Source organism: Boleophthalmus pectinirostris, unplaced genomic scaffold (genome assembly GCF_026225935.1).
Source record: "Boleophthalmus pectinirostris isolate CB_2022bp ecotype Guang Dong unplaced genomic scaffold, ASM2622593v1 HiC_scaffold_8, whole genome shotgun sequence".
Taxonomy (NCBI): Eukaryota; Metazoa; Chordata; class Actinopteri; order Gobiiformes; family Gobiidae; genus Boleophthalmus; species Boleophthalmus pectinirostris.
Genome location: NW_026571515.1, coordinates 25,989,237 through 26,014,483, shown reverse-complemented (window position 1 = coordinate 26,014,483; position 25,247 = coordinate 25,989,237). Strand labels below are relative to the sequence as shown.

General features: G+C 40.8%; 1 protein-coding gene across 1 annotated transcript in view; it reads left to right on the top strand.

Annotated features, from left to right (window-relative positions):
• The first annotated feature begins 2,785 nt into the window (after window positions 1–2,785).
• The window catches only part of znf385a (zinc finger protein 385A), a 59,216-nt gene continuing 36,754 nt past the window's right edge, over window positions 2,786–25,247 (top strand). Inside the window, exon 1 of the mRNA XM_020929887.2 lies at window positions 2,786–2,947. Coding sequence (XP_020785546.1) covers window positions 2,938–2,947 — 10 coding nt within the window. The 5' untranslated portion in view covers window positions 2,786–2,937. The remainder of the gene's footprint in view (window positions 2,948–25,247) is intronic.

Sequence of the window (25,247 nt, the reverse complement as noted above, 5' to 3'; positions counted from 1 at the left end):
CGCTAGCTGTAAATAGCTCAAGTTGAGTAAGACAGCTTAGGCATGACAAGCTATCCGTAGCAGCTGTACCCTGTGGCATGTATTCGGGTGTATGACTGTGTTTACACCATATCTTATTAACTGTCTGAGTTCACTTAAGAACATTTTAGTAAGGAGATGTGTAGCAATTACGAAGACTTCAGAAAGTGACATACTTGCATCACGCTGGCTTACTATTGTCTTTGCACTTGCATTTTAGGGAAATTTCCAGCAGATGGCAGCACAGAATAACTTCACTTTTTATATTAACTACTTAACATGTGTTTAAATAGCTTGTCTGTGCAATACTACTGATTTTCTATGTTGAGGCATCATTTAATCTTGCTTTAGCAATGTGCTTTAACTTTATTTGGGTCAGAAGCTTTAAATTATTATAGGCTTTATATATTTCAGATCTTTGCTGCAGATATTTTGAAATGTTCTTGGTTATCTCTCATACATATAAGTAATAAGAATCTATGATCTATGATCTCTCTCCCTCGATAACCTCTGAGGTCACCTGGTCCCCTGTGACTGTCCTCTCCACTTCTCGAGTGTCCTTTGACCTTGCTCTACTCTGCTTCCCTCGACCTCTCCTCCCTCTCTCCTCCCTCTCTCCTCCTTCTCTCTTTATTCTCCCCTCCTTCTCTCCTTCAAGTCTTCAGCCTGTGGATGATACAGAATCCCCGTACTCCAATTTCACCCTCTCATCATGACATCCATTAAAGTTGTGCTGTGCCCTGAGCCCCATTGGCCCGACAGCACATTAGCACTTGGACCATTGAACGGCAACAAGGACCGGCTGAATTATTGATACCAACACAACTAATGAGGAAACCCTATCTCACGTCTTTTGCGGATACACACACACACACACACACACAGGTGTGTGTAGGAGAACCTGCAGACGATGCTGCATTGATGTATCATCTCTTGTCCTTCATTCAGAAATAAACTCTGAGCCAACCTCAGCTGAGCTAAATATAGGTCCATGTGATTTTGCTGTTGCCGTCTTGAGTCTAGGAGTTGAATAAATGCACTAAAATTCAGTTTTTACTGTGTCTCATAGAAGCCTGTCTTTTAACACCTGGAGCACAGTTGACCTGCTCTGACAGTGTGCTGAGGAGGGCAGGGCTCTTCTGTTGTGATTTGTGTTTGTGATTTGTCAGAGTTTGCTCACACTGACTTTGTGCTGCTGCGGAGAGGTACTGAGGTGTCAGTCTACTCCTTAGTATTCTCTCCAGCACTGTGTGAGTCACTCAGTCCTCAGTCAGGGAGGGGGCAGTGGAAGAGGGAGAGTGGAGATAGAGGGAGCAGGACAAGAGGAGCCCCTCTGAACATTAGCACTGTTTGTGTAGCCCCGGGCTCACGTGTTTGTACTGGTGTGTTTGCAGGCATGCTCACCCAGGGGGATTAATTTTTGACAGCTTTGTTAAGCCTTCTTCTGCAATGTGGCACAGGGCTGTGATGCTCTGAGCTATCACTGTACTTGTGTATTGTATTGTGATTCATCTTGAGTGGGACATGACAGAAGACATTTTCTGATCAACTCGATGGTGTGAAGGGGTTTTAGACCCATCATATCTTTACCATAAAGACAACATATAGCAATAGTCCACAGGATAATTCTGCTGTGTCCACCAAGCCCCTGTATTTCCTGTCCCCTGGTCATCTCCTCTTGTCACTCCACGTCTCCTCACCCCTCTGTCAGTTTGTGTTTAGTTTCATCTCTGCCCCTCCTTCCACAGCTTCCTCTGCTCTGTCGCTTTCTATTTCATCTTGTGATTTGCCACCCCCTCCTCTGCCTGCCTGAATCGCATCCCTTTGTTGAAAATGTAGTGGTTGATCAGATGTGGTGTAACCTTGCTGGCGCAGGTTAAGGGATGGAGACAGTACAGGGGGACAGGACAGAGCCACGTGGATAAAAGGTTAATCCTTAAACAAGTCAGCGCGCAACACCAAATCAAAGGACGGTGAGGGGGAGGGGCATAAACAACCACTGCAATAAACCCATCTGACAATCAGCCCTGCCTCTGTATGGGAACGGTGGTTAGGGGGAGACGAGCATTTTCAGTCTGTGTTCCCCCTTCATGACTTCCACTCTGCATGATGACAAGTGTCTACAGCTTTTCCCATTGGCTGAGGCTACCACCAATCAGAGTGGAGGCATGTAAGGTGCCTGTAGGTTATAACCAACACCAAAATCAAGAAGCTGTGAGAGGGAGCAGAGGCGGTACAAGTGAGGGGCTGTTTGTTTTTAGAGGGAGAACTAAACCAGGCACGACTCGCTGCAGTGAAGACTTATCTGAAGCGGTTTCTTTGAAATCAGAAGGAGAAACTGCCTGTCAGCTTTTTGTTGGAGAGCACACTGCAATTCCTTCAGGCTGCTGTGGAGAAGAAGATCCAGGCTTGTGTGTAGGCTGCCCCTGTGATTGGCTGTCACACTTTAGGCTCCCCCTCCCCTCTCTCTCTCTCTCTCTCTCTCTCTCTCTCTCTCTCTCTCTCTCTCTCTCTCTCTCTCTCTCTCTCTCTCTCTTTTTTTTTTTAACCCCCTTTTCTCTCTCTCTCTCTCTCTACCCCTCTGCGACTAACCCCCCTCCAAGCACGTCCTTACACTTACCTGAGCCACAACTGCAGAACACGGACCACCTCCTACTAACTCTCCATTCTTCTCTCTCACACACACCCCCTGTGGTTTACCTGGACAGGGGCAAAGGAGATAACTAGGGAACGGCATGAGCAGCAGTGTCTCCTCACCTCTCCTTGATCTGCCTCGCTGAGTTGCCTCTTTCTGGAAAGTGGCGAGGAACTCTGAAAAGACGTGTTTTTCCTCGTAGCCATTGTCCCCTTGATGCAAACGGGGGAAACGGGGGCAACTGAGGAGCACTTTTCAACCAGACCAAAGACAGAGCACTCAGCATGATTTTAGGTGAGTTTGGATTTTGTTTTTGGAGAGGTCATCGTTCTTGTGAATACTTTAACTTGGACACATGCAGCAGCAGCTCTGTAGTGTCTATTAACAGCTCCGGATACTAGACATCTGTCAATACTAAGCGCTGAGTGGAGCTTTAAATCATGGTTAGTGCTTGTAATCACCCTAATAGTGTGCCATTATTGTAGCAGGTGTGAGTGATGACAGAGAAGGTCAAAGTGTTTGTTGCCTCACCGTATCATTTTGAGCTGTTTGGTCACATGACTGGACTCCACCATTTCTAGGATTTGTGTAAAGGGACAGTTAGCTTTCACTGTTTGTTTTTGTTATGATGTCACCTGCCACTAAGCTCTGAATGAAGCCCTCCATTCTTTTTAATATGAAACACATACAACTTTTACATTTTAGGATTGTAGAAGCGTGCGTGCATCCCAGCATACAGTATCCCATGTTATTATTTTGCAGTCTTCTTCTGCTCTGAGTCAGCCAGCTTTCTTCTTTAGTATTCTGCTCTCATAGTGGCCCTGTCTGCAAGTGGTGTGGTGGCCCCTATATAGATATCCTGTACATTTATCTAGGGGATGGCTTTCACTGTATGTACATACAAAGGTGCCCAACCGTGTAGATGTTGTTGGAGACATGTGCGCTGCAGTGGCAGTGTGAGTTAGCTTGTCAAAGTGGACTTTTGTGGATAGTTTCTTTGTTTTTGGTGTGTGTTGCTATGTGGGGAGAGCTCACTTTGTTTTAACGCATGCCTGGGCTGATTCAGGAGCTGCTCTGTTCCTCTGCTCTCCCGGCAGGCATGTTTTTCAAGCAGACTCTAATGATTATAGGGAGGGAAGTCTAAGGTGTCTGAAGTCATGGTGCATATTTCATTTAGCTTCAGGCTTCAACACTTTGGTGTATTTCTGTGTGAGAGTAACTTTCGATAGTTTTAAGGGTAATTTTCTAATGTTCAGTGTCCAGAAGAGTTGTGTTTTCTGAGTTTTTGTGGTGGTGGGTCAAAGTGTCTTGTGCCTCATTTAACACTTAGACATGCTGTGTCTTGATCAGGCTGCAGGTGGTAGCAAGATCTCCTGTTAATGATATTTGGTCAGAACACGTTAACAGCAGCTCTTTGCCTGCAGCTGGTGCACCGTAGCAAACACTCAGTAAAGTTAAACAGCTGAACTAATGGTTTGAACCACCAGCACTTTCAACAGTTTGCTTCTTGGAGTAAAATGCGATATCTTAACCTGTGTAAATTAGGAACATTTGAATAATATTAATGTTTACTACACTATGTGTTCAGCAGCTGATATTAATTTTACCACAATACACACTGTATTTCCTATCATTTTTATTGACTTGTAAAATATTCTGTTTAAACCTGCTAACAATTAGCCAGTTATAAGTTGTCTTGTCACATAGATGAAAATGTTTGGTTTAAAGTTTCAGTGTTACCAAATTTGCCTCATTTGTGTCATGATGCACTTGACAATCATTTGACATTTGTGGATTTTGTCTCTAAAAAGGCTAATGTCATTGTAATGACCTTTACCATGCTGAAACCAGTCCAAATAAACCACAAACAAATATCAACAAATATTTACACCTAACCTTCCCCTCACATACAAAAGAACAGATAATGGAGCAGAATTTAGGTGTTTTGGCTTTGGTGTTATTTTATAGCAGTAATCGCTGCTCAGGTGTAAAATACAGTCAATGCAATGCTGATTAGCCTTTACCCGTGCATTTGTGTGAATGACCTTGAACAGTACCCTTGCTAATGCGTGTGTTTATGTTGCATACAGTGGAGACTGTTGGAGCTGTCGGGGTCTGCTGGAGGATGCTGGCTCCTCTCATAGTGATGACAGTCCTGATGCTGATAATGGCAGTGGATGTGTTAGTTTTGTCCAGCACAGCACTACAGTATATATACAGAGGTGCAAGCAGCAGCTCCACAAGGCTCTGCACCAAACAGGACCAGTGCTGCCAGCACCATGGTACCTGAGCACAATATAAAGCGCACTAGAACACCTGTACAAGCTAATAAACAGCATGGCCAGTGTGCTCCCGGGGACTCTCACACTGAAGCACCTCTATTTTATGACAAAAGCCTTCCACTTGTTTAAGTTTGAGAGTTTTTGAAATTCATGTAAATGGACCAGTGTAGGGAATCAGTTAGGGTTGACCTGAGCTGTGACCAGTTTGCCTCTATGTCTATTGTTCAGGCATGCGAGGCCACTCACATCTCATCTGTCTTCATAAAGCCTGTCTCCTCATTGACCTGTCTGCATTATTCCCCTCCCCCTTGTCTGCTCATCTACTCTGTAGGTCATATCTTCAGGTCCAGGTCTTCCTCTGCTTCCACTGCCGTGTTTTGGTCAGTTTCAGAGTGACACAGTAATTGTTCCTCTGAAATGAGACAGAATTGGGTATGCATGGTACAACTTGCCTCTTTGGGCTTCTTTGCATACCCGCCATATAATTTGCATGTTTTACAAGCACTGAAACATTCTGCAGTAAAATGCTAAAAGTGTGTACCTCATTGTTTTACTGTTACTCAGATGTGTTATATTTAATCTAATTAGCTTTAGATTCTTCTTTTTAAAGGACAATTTATTGTATATATATGTATATATATATATATATATATATATATATATATATATATTAAAATTAAAACATATTTCATGCATTTGCTTTTTGATGAAGATCAGGCATCATCAGGCATGGGCAATAATGACTGTGGCAAAGATCCATATAACTAACCGCTGGATTGCACTTGACCCATTTTAGCTCCTGAACCGTTCTGCAGCACTTATATGAAGAGGACTTATTCCCAGGGCAGTAATTAGAAAAGGCCACACACACGAGCAGTGATCTGGGATGGAGGGTTAAGAGGTACAGAGGAACAGCATCATTATGTTTGTGTATTTATATTAAAGCAGAGCACTGGGGATTCCTCTAAGGCCACTGTTGACCTTATTCATGATGTGTTCGCCACAGTAATAAGCTCCTCTAAAATCCTCTCTGGCTGTTCCTTTTTCACTCTGTGGTCTAGTTTGTGGGAGACCTTGATATTACAGGAGTAGAGGAGATGTCCTACCCCCTTTGCACTTGTGCTACTCTCCACTGCCCCATTTGTTTATGCTGGAGTGTCTGTGTGTCAGCAGCTTGTCAATACAGTCTGTAAGAGACTCTAATGAATAGGCCTGTTATTGGACTAGTGGGATGGCTACCCATTGTATCTATGTGACTCTAAGGGCTATTGGAGTGTGTGGTGCAGAGGAGAGATTGAGGTGTTTCTGCTCTGTAGACTGTACTGCAGTGTGCTCCATCAGGGAGCAGCCACCACGACTCAAATATAATACCACAGATATCTGCTTAACTTACACTGGTGGCATTACTTACAAATATTACAAATGCTTGCTGAGATGTACAATTAAAGAAATAAATGTGAAATATACATTTACACTTTATAGCTTACATACAATTGCTAGTCTGAATAACAACAGTTTCATAAACCAACGTAACTTATGTAAATCGTAAATCAGATCTACATTTTTAAATGTTGTGTTACTCTTTCTGCATTACATATCTCCATAACATAATTTAAGTTTACTTGTTGATATTGAATTAATGATATGGTAGTTTAATATATGGAATAAGATGTGACTATTCATTTTCCTCTCACATTTATTGTGACTGTATTTCAGACCACTTAACCAAAAGTGTGGAGATTGTAGCAGCTGCACCTGCACCTTTGGTCCCAAACTCTGGCCAGATGCTTAGTGTTTCTGCTCTGCATACCTCCACTATCCTAGGACACTGCTGCTGCTCTGTGAAGCACAAATGTCCACCTGCGTCATTATGGTGTCACATTAATGCAGTGAGTGGCCGCCTGGTTGAATACTTACTGGGAGTCCTGGGGCTACGAGACACCTGGGACTTGCTCTCTGGAAAAGGGCTTTTATGCTCCACCAGTCACTGTGATCACCCAGTAGAAACACCCAGACGATTCACAGTCTTCACCTTGTAGCCTATAGTGTAGATTATAGTGCCACTGACACCTGTCAAATTGTATCACTTATCTCATTACCTTATGTAACTTTGGCTCATACATCTGTGCAAACTTTAGCTCAGCTGGTTTGGTTGCTCAGACATTGTTAGATAGTTCTTTAAGATGACACTACTTTTGATATAAGCACATGAATCCAGTCGATCAGGGACAGGTTGCATTACATTTTGTCTGTCATATAGTTAAGAGAGTTGGTAATTAAAGCAAGACAGACATTCTTATCTACTATATTTTATAGATTATCATCCATGTGTTTGGTTTGTAAATTTTGAATATTAAAGATAGAATTTTTCTCGTTGTTTGTTTAGCAATAAAACTGTTTTAAATGAGATTACTGTTTGACATTGTTGGAATAGGCACAACAGTTTCCAGCAGCCAAGTATAAAAGGCTGGGCAAAGCTAACGTTTGGCGGCAATAGATGTTGCATTAATCATGGCCGCTCTATTTCTGTGAGCTTAGAAGGGAAGGGAGAAGAAAGCAGTGGGGCTACGAAGAAGAGGGAAGACACACAACTGAGTGAAAAGTGTCATCATAAAAGAGAATTAGCTCCATCCAGCTTTGCAGCTGGGAGGATACTCCTCTGAGCACCGTTAAGATGCGATTTCACACAAAGACCAAAAGAGAAATCAATTCTCCTTGCGATGCAGCAAGGTCACTTCATCAGAGCCTGGTTAGAGCACAGAAACAAGGAATCTGAGGAAGCAACCAAAGGATGGAGGGAGAGCGCAAGATGAGATATGTGAGGCTGTTACAGAAATGAATGCAGAGGCAAATGACATGACGAGTGAGACAGGAACAGAGTAGGACCACAGTCTTCCCTGTTAAATCTGGCCCAGAGGGAGAAATGGATGCTTCAGCGTGGATTTTATACTGTGTGTATAATCTGACTCACACCTAAGGGGAATGTGGGCATATTTGGACAAGACTATAGCCTGGCCTGAACCTACGTTAATGAATATATAACATCTTTGAGGTGGGATCCATAAGAATCACCATCTGATGCGTGTGCATGTACATGTGTACATTAAAGACTTTTTTTTACTCACACATTATAAAATTAAGATACTTAAACAAACAAAAGAAAATGTTGGAAATTAACAACACCACTTTCTCCTCATCTATCTATTTATATGGTTTCTATGTACACACAATTCCAAGCAATGGCTAAATGCCATTATCTTTTACTTCTAAGTAGACTGAGCATAGTGTTTAATCCTTAATGTAACATGAAGTGCTCAGAATAGCCTAAATCCAAGCCCTGAAGCCTCCTCACTGCTAGACAAATCTGCACCAGCTCAGGTTAAACAACAACAGATGAGATGCTGACAGGGAAGTGATGAAAAGGTGTAACTATTTGCTTGCAACATTGAGAGGCACCAAGCTAAGTGCTAATGGCTAGCCGAATGCCCTTTTTGGCTTTGGATGAGGGCCTCGCTAACAGGTAGTTATAGGATCTGTGTGGGGCAGGTTTTAGCGCTGGCGTCTGGTATGCGCACCTGTCTCCACACAAGTCCTGCCCCTTTTTGAGAGACAGGGGTTCTGCCAGGACCTGCAGCGGATCCATGCACTGGCCCTGGGGGAGCGGGGGAGGTGTGGAGAAAGGGGTGCAGGGGGGAGGGAGGGGAGAGGGGGAGGAGGCCAGATCAGGTAAGGTGCCAGAGGTATGGATTAGAAGGCTGTAAGGGACAAACAGGTAATGTGGTATCTGAGGTCATCCATTTACAGTATGTTACTATGTCAGCACAGGTCACATGATACTCCACCATCTACCGCCTCCTATTTTAGTCTTCACAAAAGTCCTCATTGTCCTTCTCTGACTTAAGAAATTAGTGTAGCTCTCTCAAACCTCACTGATTGCTATTTGTGCTTATAAAATGTAGCACAAAGACAGCAGAGTACACAGCAACAAATTAGTATTTCCATAAAATTAGCATCAGAATCTACAAATTTGGTCCGTTGAGACAGGATTCACACAGCACAAGCAAAGTGGCTAGATCACGTTGCATTCTTCACATCTGAATAATGTTGGTTAATGTTGAGGCTTGTTTTTGGGATTGTTGACAAATTTCTCATCAGGAATTTGACAGAACATTACAACACCGTCTGATGTTTAGTGTGTCATTCATTCTCATTTGCACATGTTTGGCCTTGAGGAGCAGTATTTACAGTAGCCCAGAAGATGTTTTTTGTCCTAGCGCTGGGCCAATAATCACCAACCAGCCAGAGCCACAAATCTTCATTAGAGGATTAGGCAGCAGGGAGACAGCTTGTGTTCTTTGGCTTTTATTGGTCACCACATATCCAGCGCTATCAGACTTAGATTCTGCTTTTCTTGTCTCCTCTTGTTAAACCTGTGAACAACAATCTTTTGCATAGACCTTCATGAAAGTGAGGGAAAACATTTTTAATTGACCTGTAATTACATTGTTATTTGTACATTTTCTATATTATGTTTTTGAGGTTTTTGAGGGTAACTCTTCATGGTGAATTGGGCAACACTATTAAAAAGTTTTTAGTGAGATAAAAAAAAATCGGACTCACTTATTTGTGCAAAAAAGTGTATGGATTTTTAGATGGAATAGGTTTTAGTTTAGTTATGATTTAATATGAGATTTTTTCATTTTTTTTCTCTGATTATTTATTTTGAAGGACACTTCAAGAAAGACTAATGCAACTGACGCTTGAATATTCTGAAAGATCACTTGAGTGCCTTTCCTTGTATTAAGTCAATTCCTAACACAGCTCTTCTATTTGAACTCTGAAGGCAAAAGTTTTTTGTCTGAAAATGCAGATTTTCATTTGCTCTGGCCCTTGCCGCCCTGTGAGACATCCCCTCTCTGCATCTCATTGTGAGATTGTGTCCTGTGCTCTGTACATATGCTTACAGCCCTTTGATAACGCTCATACGTGCTGTCACTTTGTTCCCTGAAGAGCATTAGCTCCCACTGGACACTCCAACTCAAGACACAACAAATTAAGGTCATGGTAGAGAGAGCCGAGCCAGGGAAGGACAACCCCGTCTGCCAGGCCATTGTGGATGTGCCAGTCTCTGTGTATCTGTGCCCATGCTGATCTCCAAAGAACGGCTAGACACCAGCAGTGGTTTTGTGTGAAAGATTTTTTTGGCCTAAATTCAAACCAACCCAGGTCTAATTCAAGGGTATTAAAGCAGTTGTAGTACTAAACTATTGTTTTATTTGTATCATAAAACTGTACAAACTGCGACAAACACAAGTCTACAATATGCTTAGATTTCAAATGCAATCATTCTTATTAAATTAGGATAATTAAATTAGGATAAGAGAAATATAATTTTATGTTCTTTAAGCACCATTTTAAGTACCTCTAGACCTGTACTTCTGCTGCATACTTCCATTCATATCCTTACTGCAATTTGGACATAAAAATGACTTCAGCGTACTGACTAACTCTCTTCTGAAAGTTCTTTTTAGTTGGTTTGAGTGGGCTGTGACTCACCTGTGGCTGTGGTTACAGCCCACAGATGGTCAGATACAATTTTCAGGTACTTTTTAGGACCGCAATCCTACATTTATCAACCCAAATTTGCAGGATTTTTAGAAAACAGCCATGGAGTGAGCTGAAGTTTGCATGAATTAATAGATTTGTTCTTACTTTTTATTTGAAGAAACTACTTCTCTATATACATAGCTGTTACTCCTTCTCTAAGTGTTTAGGTCAGATGCATGGTAAGATCATAGAGCTACTTAATATTTTTACAGCTTGTGTCACGGCCCCTTTTAGTCTTTTAATTTAAGCACTATTGGGTTATCTTTAGTCGACCAAGATACCATAGTATTTGATTAGAATAGCACCTGATGGCAGTTTAGTAAGCCTGGTTGTATTCCCCCAATATAGACACATGTTCCTTTTTGTGTGCTTTGACATGCTACAGCTACATTGTAAGTGGCAGAGGGACACGGGGGTCGGTGAGGCCTGGTTGTGCCCGCAGACCTCCCCTTAGGCACGGGATCGTATTCTGCCTGAGTGTGCCCCTGTAATCCATCGCTGCAGGGGGGGTGACCTTCACAGCGGGCTGCGACACTGGCTCTGAGACAAACCTGCCACGCTGACAGCACCAGGGCACTGCACGGCACCTCTTAGATAATTACCTTTTCACATCCACACTCCCGGGCAGTTGCTCTTTTTCCTGTGTCAGCTTTAATTAATTTTCAAGTGATGCAATGTGTGCCATCATCAGTGCTCAATACTTGTAAGACAATCTTGTTATCAAAAGAGCTTCATAGCTTCTCCTCATCATAGTTAAAGTTAGTTTTTCAAGTTGGCACTGTTAAACATTTGATTTTTTTAAGATTTTAAGCCTAATATAACATTTCTAAAGTTATTGGCAGATACGTAGAGATGACGCAGCCAAATAAGTCCCCCTCATGAATGATGCATGCTCCCAGAGGCGCTGATGGAGAGGAGAGAGTAGCAGGCTGACAGCTGGAGTGCGCTGTGTGTGCATGGTGCAGAACAAGGTGAGACTTTATGGTAGTCTCTCCTTTCTCTCTCCTCAGTCCTCTCTTATCCACTCACTTCTATATCGACTAAATCAAGAGCTCTCAGTGGAGCCGTTACGCTGCTAGTCTCCCAGAGCCCAAACTTGCTCACTGACCTTAACGCAGTCTGCTTTACTGATCTGTGTCTTGCTCTTTCTTTGCACTTTCTCTCACGTCTGAGCCCCCTCTATATTTGCCAGGAACAATCACTGTATGTTCCGGCCCAGTGCCCTGTGATGCAGCAGTCCCAGCCTGCAACAGCAACAGCCACGATGTTGCGACGTTACCATAACATTGTCCTTTTGGCTTAAGACCATGTTAACAGTGTCTCCATAAGAATGTCAGTGGTATAATACTGTTTCATGTAGGAGCATATAAAATGTATGCATGGTTACGTTAGACTAGACGCTTTGAACAGCTGCAGCCTTGATTTAATTGCTAATGTATGCAGCAGGTATAAGCAGTTTAAATTCATGAATTTGGGTTGAATTTACAAATTATAAAAAAGCTGCAGTCAGATCCAGATGGCATATAAAAGGTGCAGTTGCAGCCTTATATGTGTAGGCTATGTTTTGATTTGATTTGTATTTTAACAGCACATAAAAGCATGACAACACTTGAACACGATGACAACACTGTCTTGTTTACTATGTATTCTTATTTTTTATAGCCGTCAATTTAAATGCCAATAACAGTGATTATCTGCCGTGGAAGGAAAACATTCACAACTGAACTTTATAATTTGACAGCTCTGTCCAAGGTGCTGATCATGAAATTGTTATTTATATATTTAGGAGCTACGAGACAAACTGTTGTGTCACAGACTGGCAATTTGGCCAACAAGTTTCCCTCAGTTGGTCCCAGAACAGTTGTAGCTACTGAAGGGTGGGTCATGAATGAATAATGCAATTCAAAGAGTTTTGTTGGACAAAATCATTTTGTTCAGGTGTCAAATGAAATAATAGTTGAGCAGTAGCTGCTGAAACAACCTGTTTGCTTATATCAAATTGAATAATTGTATTAGGAAAAGTAACAGTGACAGATCCCAACACTTATCTCAAATTGACTGAGCAGGCGTTTGAATAAAACATTGTGGAGGCAAACAACATCATTGGAGAAAGCCATTAAGTCCTAGATTAGGCGCACGGCTGTTAATGCAGTTGGTTGGTTTGCAAAGGCCCTGAACCCACAAACAAACACATCAGTCTGAATAACAGTGTGTCAACATGCACAATGATTACCATACTAATCCTAGGGCACATGCCACTACAATCGCCACACAAATACATAGAGAGACCTTAACCCCAATATGCAAATGTTCAACTCACTTTTTCAGAGCCAGCTGATAAAACAATGTTTTCAGTGCCACAGTCAGTAAATGGTCTCTGACACAACACACCAGGTGGTATTTAGAGAGCCCTTTAATGGCACTCCAGTGATTATGCCATGTAAATGTGTGGTGAGTGTGAGATTTCAGAAGGAGATGTGGCACTGTGGAAAAATCGCGGGAGCATTGAGCTGGCAATGACTTATGTAGTGTGGGGCATTCTGGTGAAGCTGTTTTGCTTTTATTTAAGATTTATAAAAACGTAAGACACACGGCTACCAGAGCCATTTAAATAAATTCCTATTAAGGTCATTTAGATCAAATTTGACAATTCTGTATATTGTCAGTAGAACTTCTCTGGATGTTTACATAATATTCTAGCTTTTCAACAAAAAGGCCGTGCAGCAATGACACAATCAAAACATTTAACACAATTAATTAAGCATTATATTATATTTAATTAAGCAATATATGTCTAAAAAAATTATACAGTATATATACAGTATATATATATATATATATATATATATATATATATATATATATATATATATATATATATATATACACATACATACATACACACACACATATACACATATATACATGCATATATAGACATATATGTATATACATGTATATGTATAGAATATGTGTGAGTGTGAGTGTGTGTGTGTGTGTATGTATATATATATATATATATATATATATATATATATTTTTTTTTTTTTTTTATTATTATTATTATTTTCTTTTTTCCTTTTTTTTATAATATGAAAGGAACAATTAGATAAACTTCTTAATTTGATTTATGGATGGAAGGATGATGATCATGTGACACCCGTTTGTAACAGTTTAACCTATAAAATCCTTTATCCTTTTAAGTCACAAAACAGTTAGAGATTACCCCATCATGTCTAATTAATACATTAGGTCTGTTTTGCAGCGTAGCATATCTGTGCTCCTGACATGGCTCCCTGTCACCTGCTCTCCTTGGGCTGTAGAAATGTGCTGGTGCTGCAGTCTGCACACCTCTGCTCTGCATGGTGCCACTGGGCTGTCCTCCAAAATGCATCCACTACTGCACGCGTGTCACCCTGTCACCACTGCAGAGCGGAGGGCACCCAGCCACACACAGGAAAGGGGAGGTGGGGGGGTGGAGATAAGAGAGGGGAGAGATGGATAAAGAGATGAGAGAGGGGACGGGGGGAGACGAAGGTTGGGAGAGAGGAGAGGAAAGAGAGGACATGTGAGACAGGAGAGAGGACATGAGAAAGAGGGGAGAAGAGAAGGGGAGATGGGGGTGAGAGAGAGGAGAAAGGGCAGAGGACAGAGGGGAGAGAAGTGATGAGAGAGGAGTAGGGGAGAGGAGTGGGCAGAGCAGAGAGAGGAGAGGAGGAGGAGAGTTGAGTGAGGAAAGTGGGGTGATGAGAGAGGACAGGAATAAGAAGAGGGGGAGTGGAGTGGGCAGAGGGGGAAGAGGGGAGACAAGGGCTAATTTTGGATGCGACGCATGTGGAGTTAGGATAAGCATCTTCTCTCTGCAGCTCTCCTCCTCCTACTCCTCTGTTTGTTCAATTACTGCAGCAAGAGAGAGAGCGAGACAGAGAGACGGGAGGGGACACAGAGGAGATGCTCAGTGATGCAGGGGATGTTGAATGGAATGTGGTGAGAGCAGTGCTGGGTGATATTGTTATGTAAAAATGTTAGGTCCCCTTTTTGCATTAAGAAAAATAACTGGACTGAAATTATTTCTATTAGCTCTTTTTTCACAGATGTAAAATACTATACATGATTAAGATACATGATTAAGGCAGTAGTATCTTCTAGTATTGCTGAGCCTGTATTTACATTCCGTATCCCTGCATGTCCAGACTGTGTCGTTCTGACGTTTAATCTTCAAAACAACTCCAAAATATCTTACATGTGATTATTTCTTCCTGAGTCAACACACATATACAGTAGGGATGTAATAATAACTGAAATATCATGATACGTATCGTCAAAAGTCTCACAAAAATATCATGGGCCATTACAATAGATATGTGTGTGTGTGTGTGTGTGTGTATGTATATATATATATATATATATAAGTCTCTTTGTTTAAATGAATAGGCATGGTGCAGCAATAACTGCACCATGACACATGACACAAAGGGAAATACATAGATCATACATAGAGACATGGTTTAAATCTTAGTTGTTTGGATGAGGGAACCAAATGCTTGCCAAGGTTCATTATGTACAGTTTTGTTAACCTCCACAAAATATTGCAATAAATATTGTGCCGTGAAATGCATATAGTGAAATATTGTGCTGAGTGATTTGGATATCATTATATCAGTACCTTTCTGTGATGTGTACCATTTTCTATTACACATGACAAATACTGAAATCAAATAATCTTCAGATACATTTTGTCAGTTCCAATAGTGTTTTTTTGTTTTTTGTTTTTTTCACGAGTGTCACAGGCTTTCAAGTGTAGCTGGGGCATACTGTTCAGCTCTCAGCAGGGGGTCCCCATGCACCATAACAAGTTCTCAATACTGAAGACTTGCAGTTTTAGCCAAGAACTCCTCCTGCACCTCCCCCCTCCCCTTCCCTTTGCCCCTCTATCCCAATCCTTCCTCCCTCTCTGTAAAGTCTCCTGCCCTTCTCTTTGGCTGGCTCCAGCCCGAGTTCGGAGCAATTACAGAGATGATATCCACTGTCAGTCAGGAGCTCACAAGATGAAGCGGGGCCTCTTTAACATGCTAATGGAACGCCACATTCAATCAAGCCTTTGTATGGCAGAGGGGAGGGCCGTGCAGCTCATTAAAAACCGAATCATAATAACAATGAGGCCCTGGCCACAAGGGAGGCAACACCTAGCCCTTAGCTCCGACCTATGTAAGCTCTCTCTCTTTCTCTCTCTCTTTCTTTCTCTCTCTCTCGCTCTCTGTCCTCTCTCTTTATCTCTCTTGTGTCATACATTGGATGGTGTGAGGGAAAGGTGCTATCAGAACAAGGAGAAAAGGGAGAGAGGGGCGGGCATCCAAATCATGTTACAAAACAAAACGACGGAAGGAGGAAGTTGTCAAGTCAGCACTCTGTCATTTACTTGTGCTGTGTGTCCTCTACAGTATGCCAGTCATTGTCAGCTATACCAGTGAGAGATCTCAGGAGGTGACCTGGAATATAAGATGTATAGTGTTTCTGTATTTCTGTCAGCCAAGACAGCAGAAATCTTGTTCACTTTGTCACTGTTTATCAAAAATCATCATGCGTATAATAGGAAATGCTGTTCACAGTCACAAAAGTGCCTCAAGACAAATGCTAAATGTGATTGCACCCTCGGGTAACACAAAACAAGAGCTGAGAAAAGGGCAGATGATGCAAAACATTGTCGCCAATGGGCTATGTCTTGTTACAGATACAATATATACAAACTTAGTATTTGACATTTTCTTGGATGAATTACAGAGTTACATGGATTACACCATTTTTTTTGCACAGTTATCTTCCCACTACAAAACATTGGTGGAGGCTGTGGATATTCATGCCATTCATTCATCTTTTGAGTCATTTGAGAATGCAAGAATTAATGTTGGTAGTAAATTAAATGAACACAAAGATAACTCACTGTATATTTAGATCTTAATAAGATTAACTTAGAAATAGTGTGTTATGTTATGCGATTTATACCTAATTTAATGGTATTAAAATAAAATCGCTAGTGACCAGTGACCAAAGTGTTCATAATGTTGCTTTCATACTGTAGTTTCAGTTTGTTCACAACATTGATAAATTAGTAAGGGTTTGCAGAATGGGTGCTAGACTTTAGTAAATCTATGCTACACACTGAGCACGAACTTCCTCCTCTTGGCAAATCATCTCCCTCAGCTGTGGCCCTGTCCCATGCACAAAGCAGGTACAGTAGCCCATTTGCATCAGCACTGGGGGAACCTCTGATGTAATCCTCCTGTCACATCTAAAGTAGCACACCGCCTCTCCTCCACTCTCTGATATCCTCATTACTCTCATTACCTTGCAACATTGGCTTGGTTTTTCAAAAGGCCCAGCTCTGCTTTCATCGAGGGCGCGCTTTGTTTAAGATCTCTCCATGGAGGTGTGATTCATGGTCTTCCCTTTATTCATTGGTGCAACACTAGAGGATGCAATCTTGTGCACTTGGGCGCGAGTGTGTTTATGTCTGTGTGTCTATAGACCAGAGATTTATTATGGCCAAGATCAACCAGAGCCGCTGAATAATTCATGAGACACTATCATGGAAAAAAATGTGCTGAATACACCTTAGCCCAACTACAACAAAGTGAGGGAGGCTAAAACGGGGAAGCTTGCGCTCAACTTAGCTGTGGTGCGACAGCAGAGGGAAAACACTGCTGTGACAAATGTGCTGCGGTTTACTTCAAGGCCCCCCTCTCGCTCACGTAATGAGCTGCACCAGGGGAACCTAGGTGTATGCAGATATTTTTACTACAACTAATCACTGCATAGTTTGCCTGCTATCATAAGGTCTTGCTATAAACATCAAGAGCATATTCAGTATGACACAGAAGTGTGTTGATTTCTACCCAATTTCATGACTTAAAACTGAGTGTGTGTGTGTGTGTCATTATTTATTATGTATGAATAAATTGTGTATGTTAGTGTTTTATCACCAGTTCATTAGGAAGAGCCTTCTGACTTGTTTTGGGTTCACTCTTGTATCAGTGCAGTTATGTCTTTGGGCAAGACATTTCACTATCTTGTGTTTGAGGCAATGATGTACAGGCATGTTAACATCAGTGAGTTTGTTTGTGGCCCTTGTCATAGCTGTTGCATCTCTGACCGAGTGCCAGAGGGTAGCGCTCTACCAGTGTGTCACTGAATGAATGTACCTTTTAAACAGTTTTATAAATATTGAAATGATTAACTTACTACATAGTGAATTGAGGCCATGAGTTTTACTTTGAAATAAATTAAACAAATACACACATTCTGTCCATTTGAAGCAGGAATGTTTATTTCTATTATAAAAAGTGATAGATGCTGATTTAAACCAAAATGTCATTTATGGACATTCCAATGACAAGTGACATTAGAGGGAGTGCCTGCAGCACTTAAAGAGATTGGAGAGTGGCGGATGCCTGAGGAGAGCACAAGCTTTGGTAGAGGACACTGGTGAAGCTTCTCTGTATTCATAGACACTACACTGCAGGGCTGGACCACAGCAGTCTCCTCCCCCACCCACTCTATTAGGCTGATAGCAGTTTGCCCTTTACCCTCTATATAGGGAATGAAGTCAAGGGAATAAACTGGAAATGGGTTAGTGTACTGTAAGAATATATTTTACCGCAGAAGAAGATTTTTCATAGCTGTAGGTGCTAATAACCATGTCAGCAATAGCAACCAGTAACTTCAGCGTAAACATGCAGAATGTAATACCTCTGGCGAAGCCTTTTTTGAGGCCAACGATATAATAAATATAATAAAAAGTTTTATATGAGTGGAAAATATATGAATGGCTTCATTTTATCAATCATTTGTGTACAAAATATGCGACCCAAATACATTATAACTGACTTCTTCAAAAACAAACGTAAATTCAAAAATAAAGTAATCTGTTTTTTGTTTTTTTTTATACAAAAGTGTAATGTAAACAGATTTTATGTAGAGGTTCTCCTCAATCCACCCCTGTTAAGGCTGACATTCCTTGATTTCCATGTAAATTTAGAATTTATAAGTTGTAGAAAATCAATGTTGCTGTGTGTCGAAAGATTAACTCCATTCATAATGTACAATGACAAAGACGTCAAATAATTTTAATACTATATGTTGACTCAATTTGACTCCATGTTTAGTGCCCTGATACAGCAATAGGGAACCACGCCTTAAATCTGTAGCTTACAAAATGCAAGTTACTTTCAACAAGCTGCACATTTTTGCTCTTTACAGATCACATACTCAACCTTTTACCACACAACCCATAACTTCAAAAAGTTGTACTACCCCTTTAAAGCCCCACCCCCTCTCCTTCCTGCTCCTCAGGGCACAGAGTCTAATCTCACAGAAGATCTCCTGCCTTTGTCCATGTCCTGTGAGGTGTGCTCGCCCTCATCCACCTGTTGATGCCTGGATGATAGAGTTCCTCACCTGGGGCCACTAGTTTCAGGGAGGTGCATGGAAATAAAATCACTGTGTATTGTTCTGCACCTGGGCGTGTGACTGCTCCTTACTCTGCTGGGGAAGAAGCAAGGCGGGTTAGACAATGAACCAATGTGAAAAATAGGCTAGAGGAAGGGGCCGTGCAGGACAGGTAGGGGGGCATGTTTTGGTATGCTGCGTTTCTCGGCCAAAACTGTCACCTTGTCCCCTCTTGCTTCCTTTGCTTTCCTCTGTGTTTACGCTACACTGATATCCACACAGTGTTATACTCTTCTTTTTTTTTCCCACTAGCTAAGTTATACTGCACCCCATCAATAACAAAGCACTTGCTCCTCTTCCACCTGGACAATACATCACAATTAAGAAACATAGCTTAGTCCTTAAGAGACAAAAGGTAAAAGGTTCAAAGGGAAGCTGATTTGTACATTTGAATGCCAACTGTGTGTCTTGTGTAAGCCCTAGGAGCAGGAACAGCTTTTGAAAGCATTGACATTGCTTGGTTTTGGTATGTTTACATATACTACACAAACACAACATGTGGCTACATTACTGATGTTCATACTGATATTCAACAACACTATTATTTCATGTATCAAAGACACAGACACTGACACATTACAGAAACATCTTGAGTGGGCAACTCTGTGATCGTCTTACCAATGTGGATGGCCCCCAGCCAAGGGAGGAGCTGAGCTCATTACAAAGACAAAATACATAAAAAAAAAGAAATTTGAGAAACAGGCAGACAGCAGGGAGTTTAAAAGAGGACAGAGGAGATGAATGGAGGGTATGGAGACAGCTCTAAAACACTTTGTCCTTTTAGCTGTTTGTGTATTCTCAAGAGGCACTCTGCTGTGAGGTTTGATTAAGAGGGTACAGTGACCACCTGCACTTACAGTCTTTCACTTATAATGTAATGAACCAACATTATTCACTTGTATGCCTGTACTCTGTAGTCATTCTATTATGCAAGGAAAAAACAAATAGTATTCTTTACAACTGGAACCATAACTTTGACCTGGTTGACCTTGGTTGGTCCAGCATCTCTCTGATTTATTAGAATGTTTCAAGCCATTGTGCAAGCTCCCTTATTAAACGTGATAAGAGCATTGTCTATGTTATGCAAACCTGAAAATTCATTATTTGTTTTTCTTGATTTTGTTTTATAATATCATAAAGTAATTCTTTACCATTCATATAAGTCTGATATGCAAGTGCTCAGAGTCACCAAACATAATTGTTATTGTAAGATACACAAATTGGTCTGTGGTCAGTGGTTAACATCACAAGGTAAAAGGCCATGTCTTGGTGGAGGTTTTAGCTGCTTTTATGATGGTAATGTGTGCATGGTATGTGAGGTGGGGGATTAGATTTTTTATGTTTTGGAGATATGCAAAGTTACATGGTTTAAAAATATATACAGTGTTTTTAATGCCTTCTTATGTTATTCATTATTCTGTGTGCAATACTTGAACTTCAGCCAGACTACGGGTATGTTTTTCACAGCAAGCAGACTTTAGACTTATTTATTGAAGATTGACTTAGCAGGAGATATTCGATTATGTGTGAGACATTAATATTGTGCAACCATATACTGTAACAATAGATGAGACTATAATAATGTTCGTAATTCATAGAGGAAATATGAAAAAGATAGTATTTGACAAAGCTTAAAATGGCCATCTCTATGTAAATCTATGTATGAAATTCCAGTCAGACATCGTGGTGTCTCCTTCTGTGTGAGTGACCTTGTCTGTGCCGTAGGATCCCAGTGTGCAGCGTCTCCTCTATCAGCCCTCTCCCTCTGTGTCCCCTTCATCTGACTGTCCCCTCCCATTAGCCCTGACAGCTATTAGTCTGTCATTACTGACCTCAAAACAACACACACACACTCACATTTTCAAGCATTTATGTCAGGTTTCCATGCTTGTTGGAGACATTACGTTGACTTATATTCATTTCCTGGAGACTTATAACCATGTAATCTTAACCACAGTCCCTACTAACCAAATCTAAACTCTAAATCCCAAACTTATCCTATTTTAACCCATATCTGAACTTGTCGTGGATCTAATAATAAAGGATTAAGTCATAGGGGACTGATTTTTGTCCCCATAAGTGAGGCAGATCCTCATAAACTGAGTATGTATATAGATTTCTGGTCATCACAGTGTTATAAATACCTGCCCATAACCAACACAAGAGCTCTCCAAAACCATTAGCGTTAAAACTTAATTATACCATGTAGCATCGTGGAGATAAATATGAAAGTGGAATGCATCCCGGCTATGGACAGATCCGGCATATTTTCATTAGGTCTATTAATCCTGCCCTGAATGGATTGATGCGAGTCTTTGCATGAAACCAAACGCGCGGTGACTCTCCTAAAACAGCATCATTATAAGTGTTGTCATTGATTTAAGGTGGAACTGGAGACAAACAGGATATCAGTCATGCAGGCAGAAATAAAGCTGTATCATATTCCCTGACCACCTTTAGTGCCCTTGGATGGCTGGATAATGCTGTACAGATGCGTTGGGAAGGGAAAATTACTAAGTCAAAGGATTTGGAAAACTGATCATATGAATTGAGAAGGTCATAACCCCTCAGTATGCAGGTCAACCCATGTGCATATGTGTCCTGTGTGTGTGTATGTGTGTGTGTGCAATTCTTAAAGTGACAAAAGGTACCAAAAGTTTAAGCGCAATGAGACCAGGTGCCAGCGGGAGATTTAGGCCCCGGATTATGGAGGGTGCATCTGCTTTTGGAAACAAGCACGTGTCTAAAATTAAGCATTTATTTTGAGCATTGACATTGTATAGGACAACTGCCATTGCCACAGAGATATTGCTGTTATAATACATTTATTCTTTAGTAATCAAATAAATTAGAGTTGTGCTTGCGTTGAACTAGACTTTAACCAGTGAGCTCTTTATTCCATTTTTTTTACTGACCCCTTGTGATTTTCCCATATCTCATCTTAGCACTTGAACAAAAAGATTCTAGGCATCTCATCCAAACCAAAAAATTAATACTTCCTCTATTGGCCTCACCCTGGACTGAAATTTCCATAAGAAAATGTAACTAATATTACATTTTACATTAATTCAGTTGAAGCTTCCAGAATCACTTTATATTTGCTATGCACATTACTATGCACATTTTACATTGTCTGCTGCTGTCTTTTTATCTCCATTTCATAACCCTCTTCTTTGTGTCTACCTCCTAGATGGGCTGTGTGTATTTCATTAAATCCTCCAAGGGCCTGGTTCAGTTACTTAGGAGAGATCAAGTAGGCTCTTAGGGCTTCGGGGGGGCTTCCACTGTCAGACCACCAGCGTGTCATTTACCATACATTCTCTGTCATTAAAACCTCGCATGTCTTTGCTGTAGTTATAAGGTTTTCTTGAAGTACTCTAAAACTGAGCTCTCATTAGAATAAGTTTACTTACTTTATCTTTGTTTACTTTAAAGGTCATATATTTCGCAAAACTGACTCTCGTGAGCTTTAAGCCAGAATAAGTTGTGTTTTGTTTCATTCTCATGTTTGAGTAATGCTGCATTATTACTCTGTCTACATCTCCAAAGCTCAAAATGCTTTGTTCCATTTTATGATGTCATGAAGCATTGCTTTTCAACTTAACAGCTACTTTGTACCCTTTGTTTAGTAGAGATTGGCAATTTTAGAGCTGAAATTATCCAAGTTATTCTAGTGAAGGTGTATGGAGTTTAAAAACACAGTGGACCACCTGTTTTACCACATGACATCACAAGATGGAACAGAGTTTTTTCTGTTTCAGAGAAGAACTCAGCCTAAATATGCAGAGTTTGTGTGTGAATGAAACAAAACGCAACTACAGGTATGTTTTTGATGTGGAAACAACATATACGATAAAACATATAACAGAAAATCTGAACTCTGAACTCTTTAACAAACTTCCTGTATTTTTTTTTATAGTAGTAAGAAAAGGGTAGAAGACAAAACCATAGCAGCAACAAGATTATTTAGTTACCGTAAATAAAAGGTAAAGATAAATACAGGAGGATACTTGTAGAAATGTAAAGTAAACATTTATGTCTCTTTAGTTTCTACCAAAATCCAAATGATTTTGATGTAAATGCTTTCAGACGTGTGCTCTTCATGTCTGATGGGATTTTCAAAAACAGCAGCCAAAGCACATAACATCACATGCATGCAGCAGCCTATACTTACTCATACCTCACAGTACAATGAAATTAGCCAAATTGCTGTTTTCCAAATTGGTAGGTTGGGTTGCATTTAGAGCCGTACAATTACAGGGGAAAGTTTAACACCCTCCCCGTTATACAGAAAAATGCTTGCAGATATCATCATTTTGCTATCGTGCAGTCAGGCTAGTACAGAGTAGACTGCATAACAAAACACTTATTCATTTGTTAGACATCCAAAATAAGCCGTCATATGTCATAGCTGGAACACTGTACTCTGTTTGCAATGCCGTGAGTGACTGTGCGTGTGTGTTTTTGGATTAAGGCCCTAGACATGTTCTGACTAATTCTCTGCTAAATCTTCAAGAGCACATTTATTCAAAAAGTCAGTAAGCATTTACTTCACCTGACTTGTAAATAGATATGCACATACCTAGCGTGTAAGATGAGTGAAAAAAACTCAAGCCTTCTGTAGCTGTAACAGTGAGACTAATTCATGCTAGCTTGGCTTCCCCTGCATAATTCTCATTTAAGCATAACAGCAGTTCCAGGCAGCAGATTCTTATCACTACCCACCTCCATTTTTATGCATGTATTAACCTTCCCAAGAAGCTTAAATTAGCATATCGTGATTAGGACAGATAGAAGGAGATATGGGGTTTGGGCCATACAGTATAGTCCATTATTTTCTTCTAAAAATAAGGACTTAACATGATGGCTTTGATGTGTACACAGGGACTCAGCAGTGCTCTCTAGTGGACAGTCATGCTGGGAATGATTTACAGTCTAGGCATCAAAGGACAAACTTGACTCTGTGGCCTCAAGCATTTGGTTGCACTTTGCAATTTGTTCTATAAAACACTTTTCAGCTTCAGTCAAATACCGTATTTTGTCACTGAAACTGCGTTAGTGATAAGGGCAGCCATCACATTCGTGAACAAAGCTGTAAAGAAAAGAACATTAAGGTTTACCGTTGCTGACAACGAACACCAATCTTTTAGCATACGAAGTAAGCAATAGGGTAAAAATGCTGTTGCTATACTACCCATATATTTCCCTACAATAAAGCATGAAATAGTAAGATTATCATTGCATTTATGGAAATTGTGTCGAACAGGAAAATACAAGCAAAGAAAATGTTTACTGTGTCTTTAAGTAGAATCATCAAATGTTGTGAGCTGCCAGCTTTTGTATAGATTACTTCTAGGTCTTTACTCTAATATACACAAACAATAGTATGTTATAGGTTACATAAAAAAATGCTTAAGGAAGACCATTTCTCACAATTAGTGGGACATGCCATTTCTAACTTCTGACTTTTCAAAGTGTCAAAATTCCTCGTATAATCCCCTTACTGTGTGCTTATGAACATAGGTATAAATCCACAGAGACATGTGAGTCAAAGGAATGCTGCTTTTATGGGCCTCACTGTTTAATCCTCTGAGTAACCGGGGGCAATGAAGTGTAAGCCTGCATCAGGAGAAAGAACAAACTCCACAGCCCTTAACCATGAAAAAACATTTGCAATTAAACTCATGACTAAACGTGCACTATGTAGCTTTTTCGGGTGGAGGGTCCATCTCTTTCTTGTCATCTTGAAGCGGTTAATGCTTTGACTAGATTATTCTGCAGGTCAAGTTACATGTCAGGTGTGTAGAGAATGGACATGCAAGTCTGGTCACAGTAAGAATGGTTGTTTTTTCATGTTTTTTCTTTTTGTTTCAATAAAATACCTATCGTCTAGTCCTACTTAAACATGAATCTGTCTATGGATGAGCCAGACCTCTGATCCTGTGCATGTGTCATCTGAAAAGAAGCACAGTAGCCTAAAGCTGTGAAGGAATACTCTTTGGAAAAAGACCAAATTCTCATTCTGTCCCCACTCCCAGTCTGACTGCACTTTATCATCCCACCTCCGACTCTCAAATGAATTGGCTATTGGTGTATGGGCTCCGGCACAGCTGTGTACTTGCCCTGTACCCACACTCACTCCATCACCAGGGAGGGATCGTCCGAATGAGGAGCGGGATGCTGCAAGAATCCAGACAGAC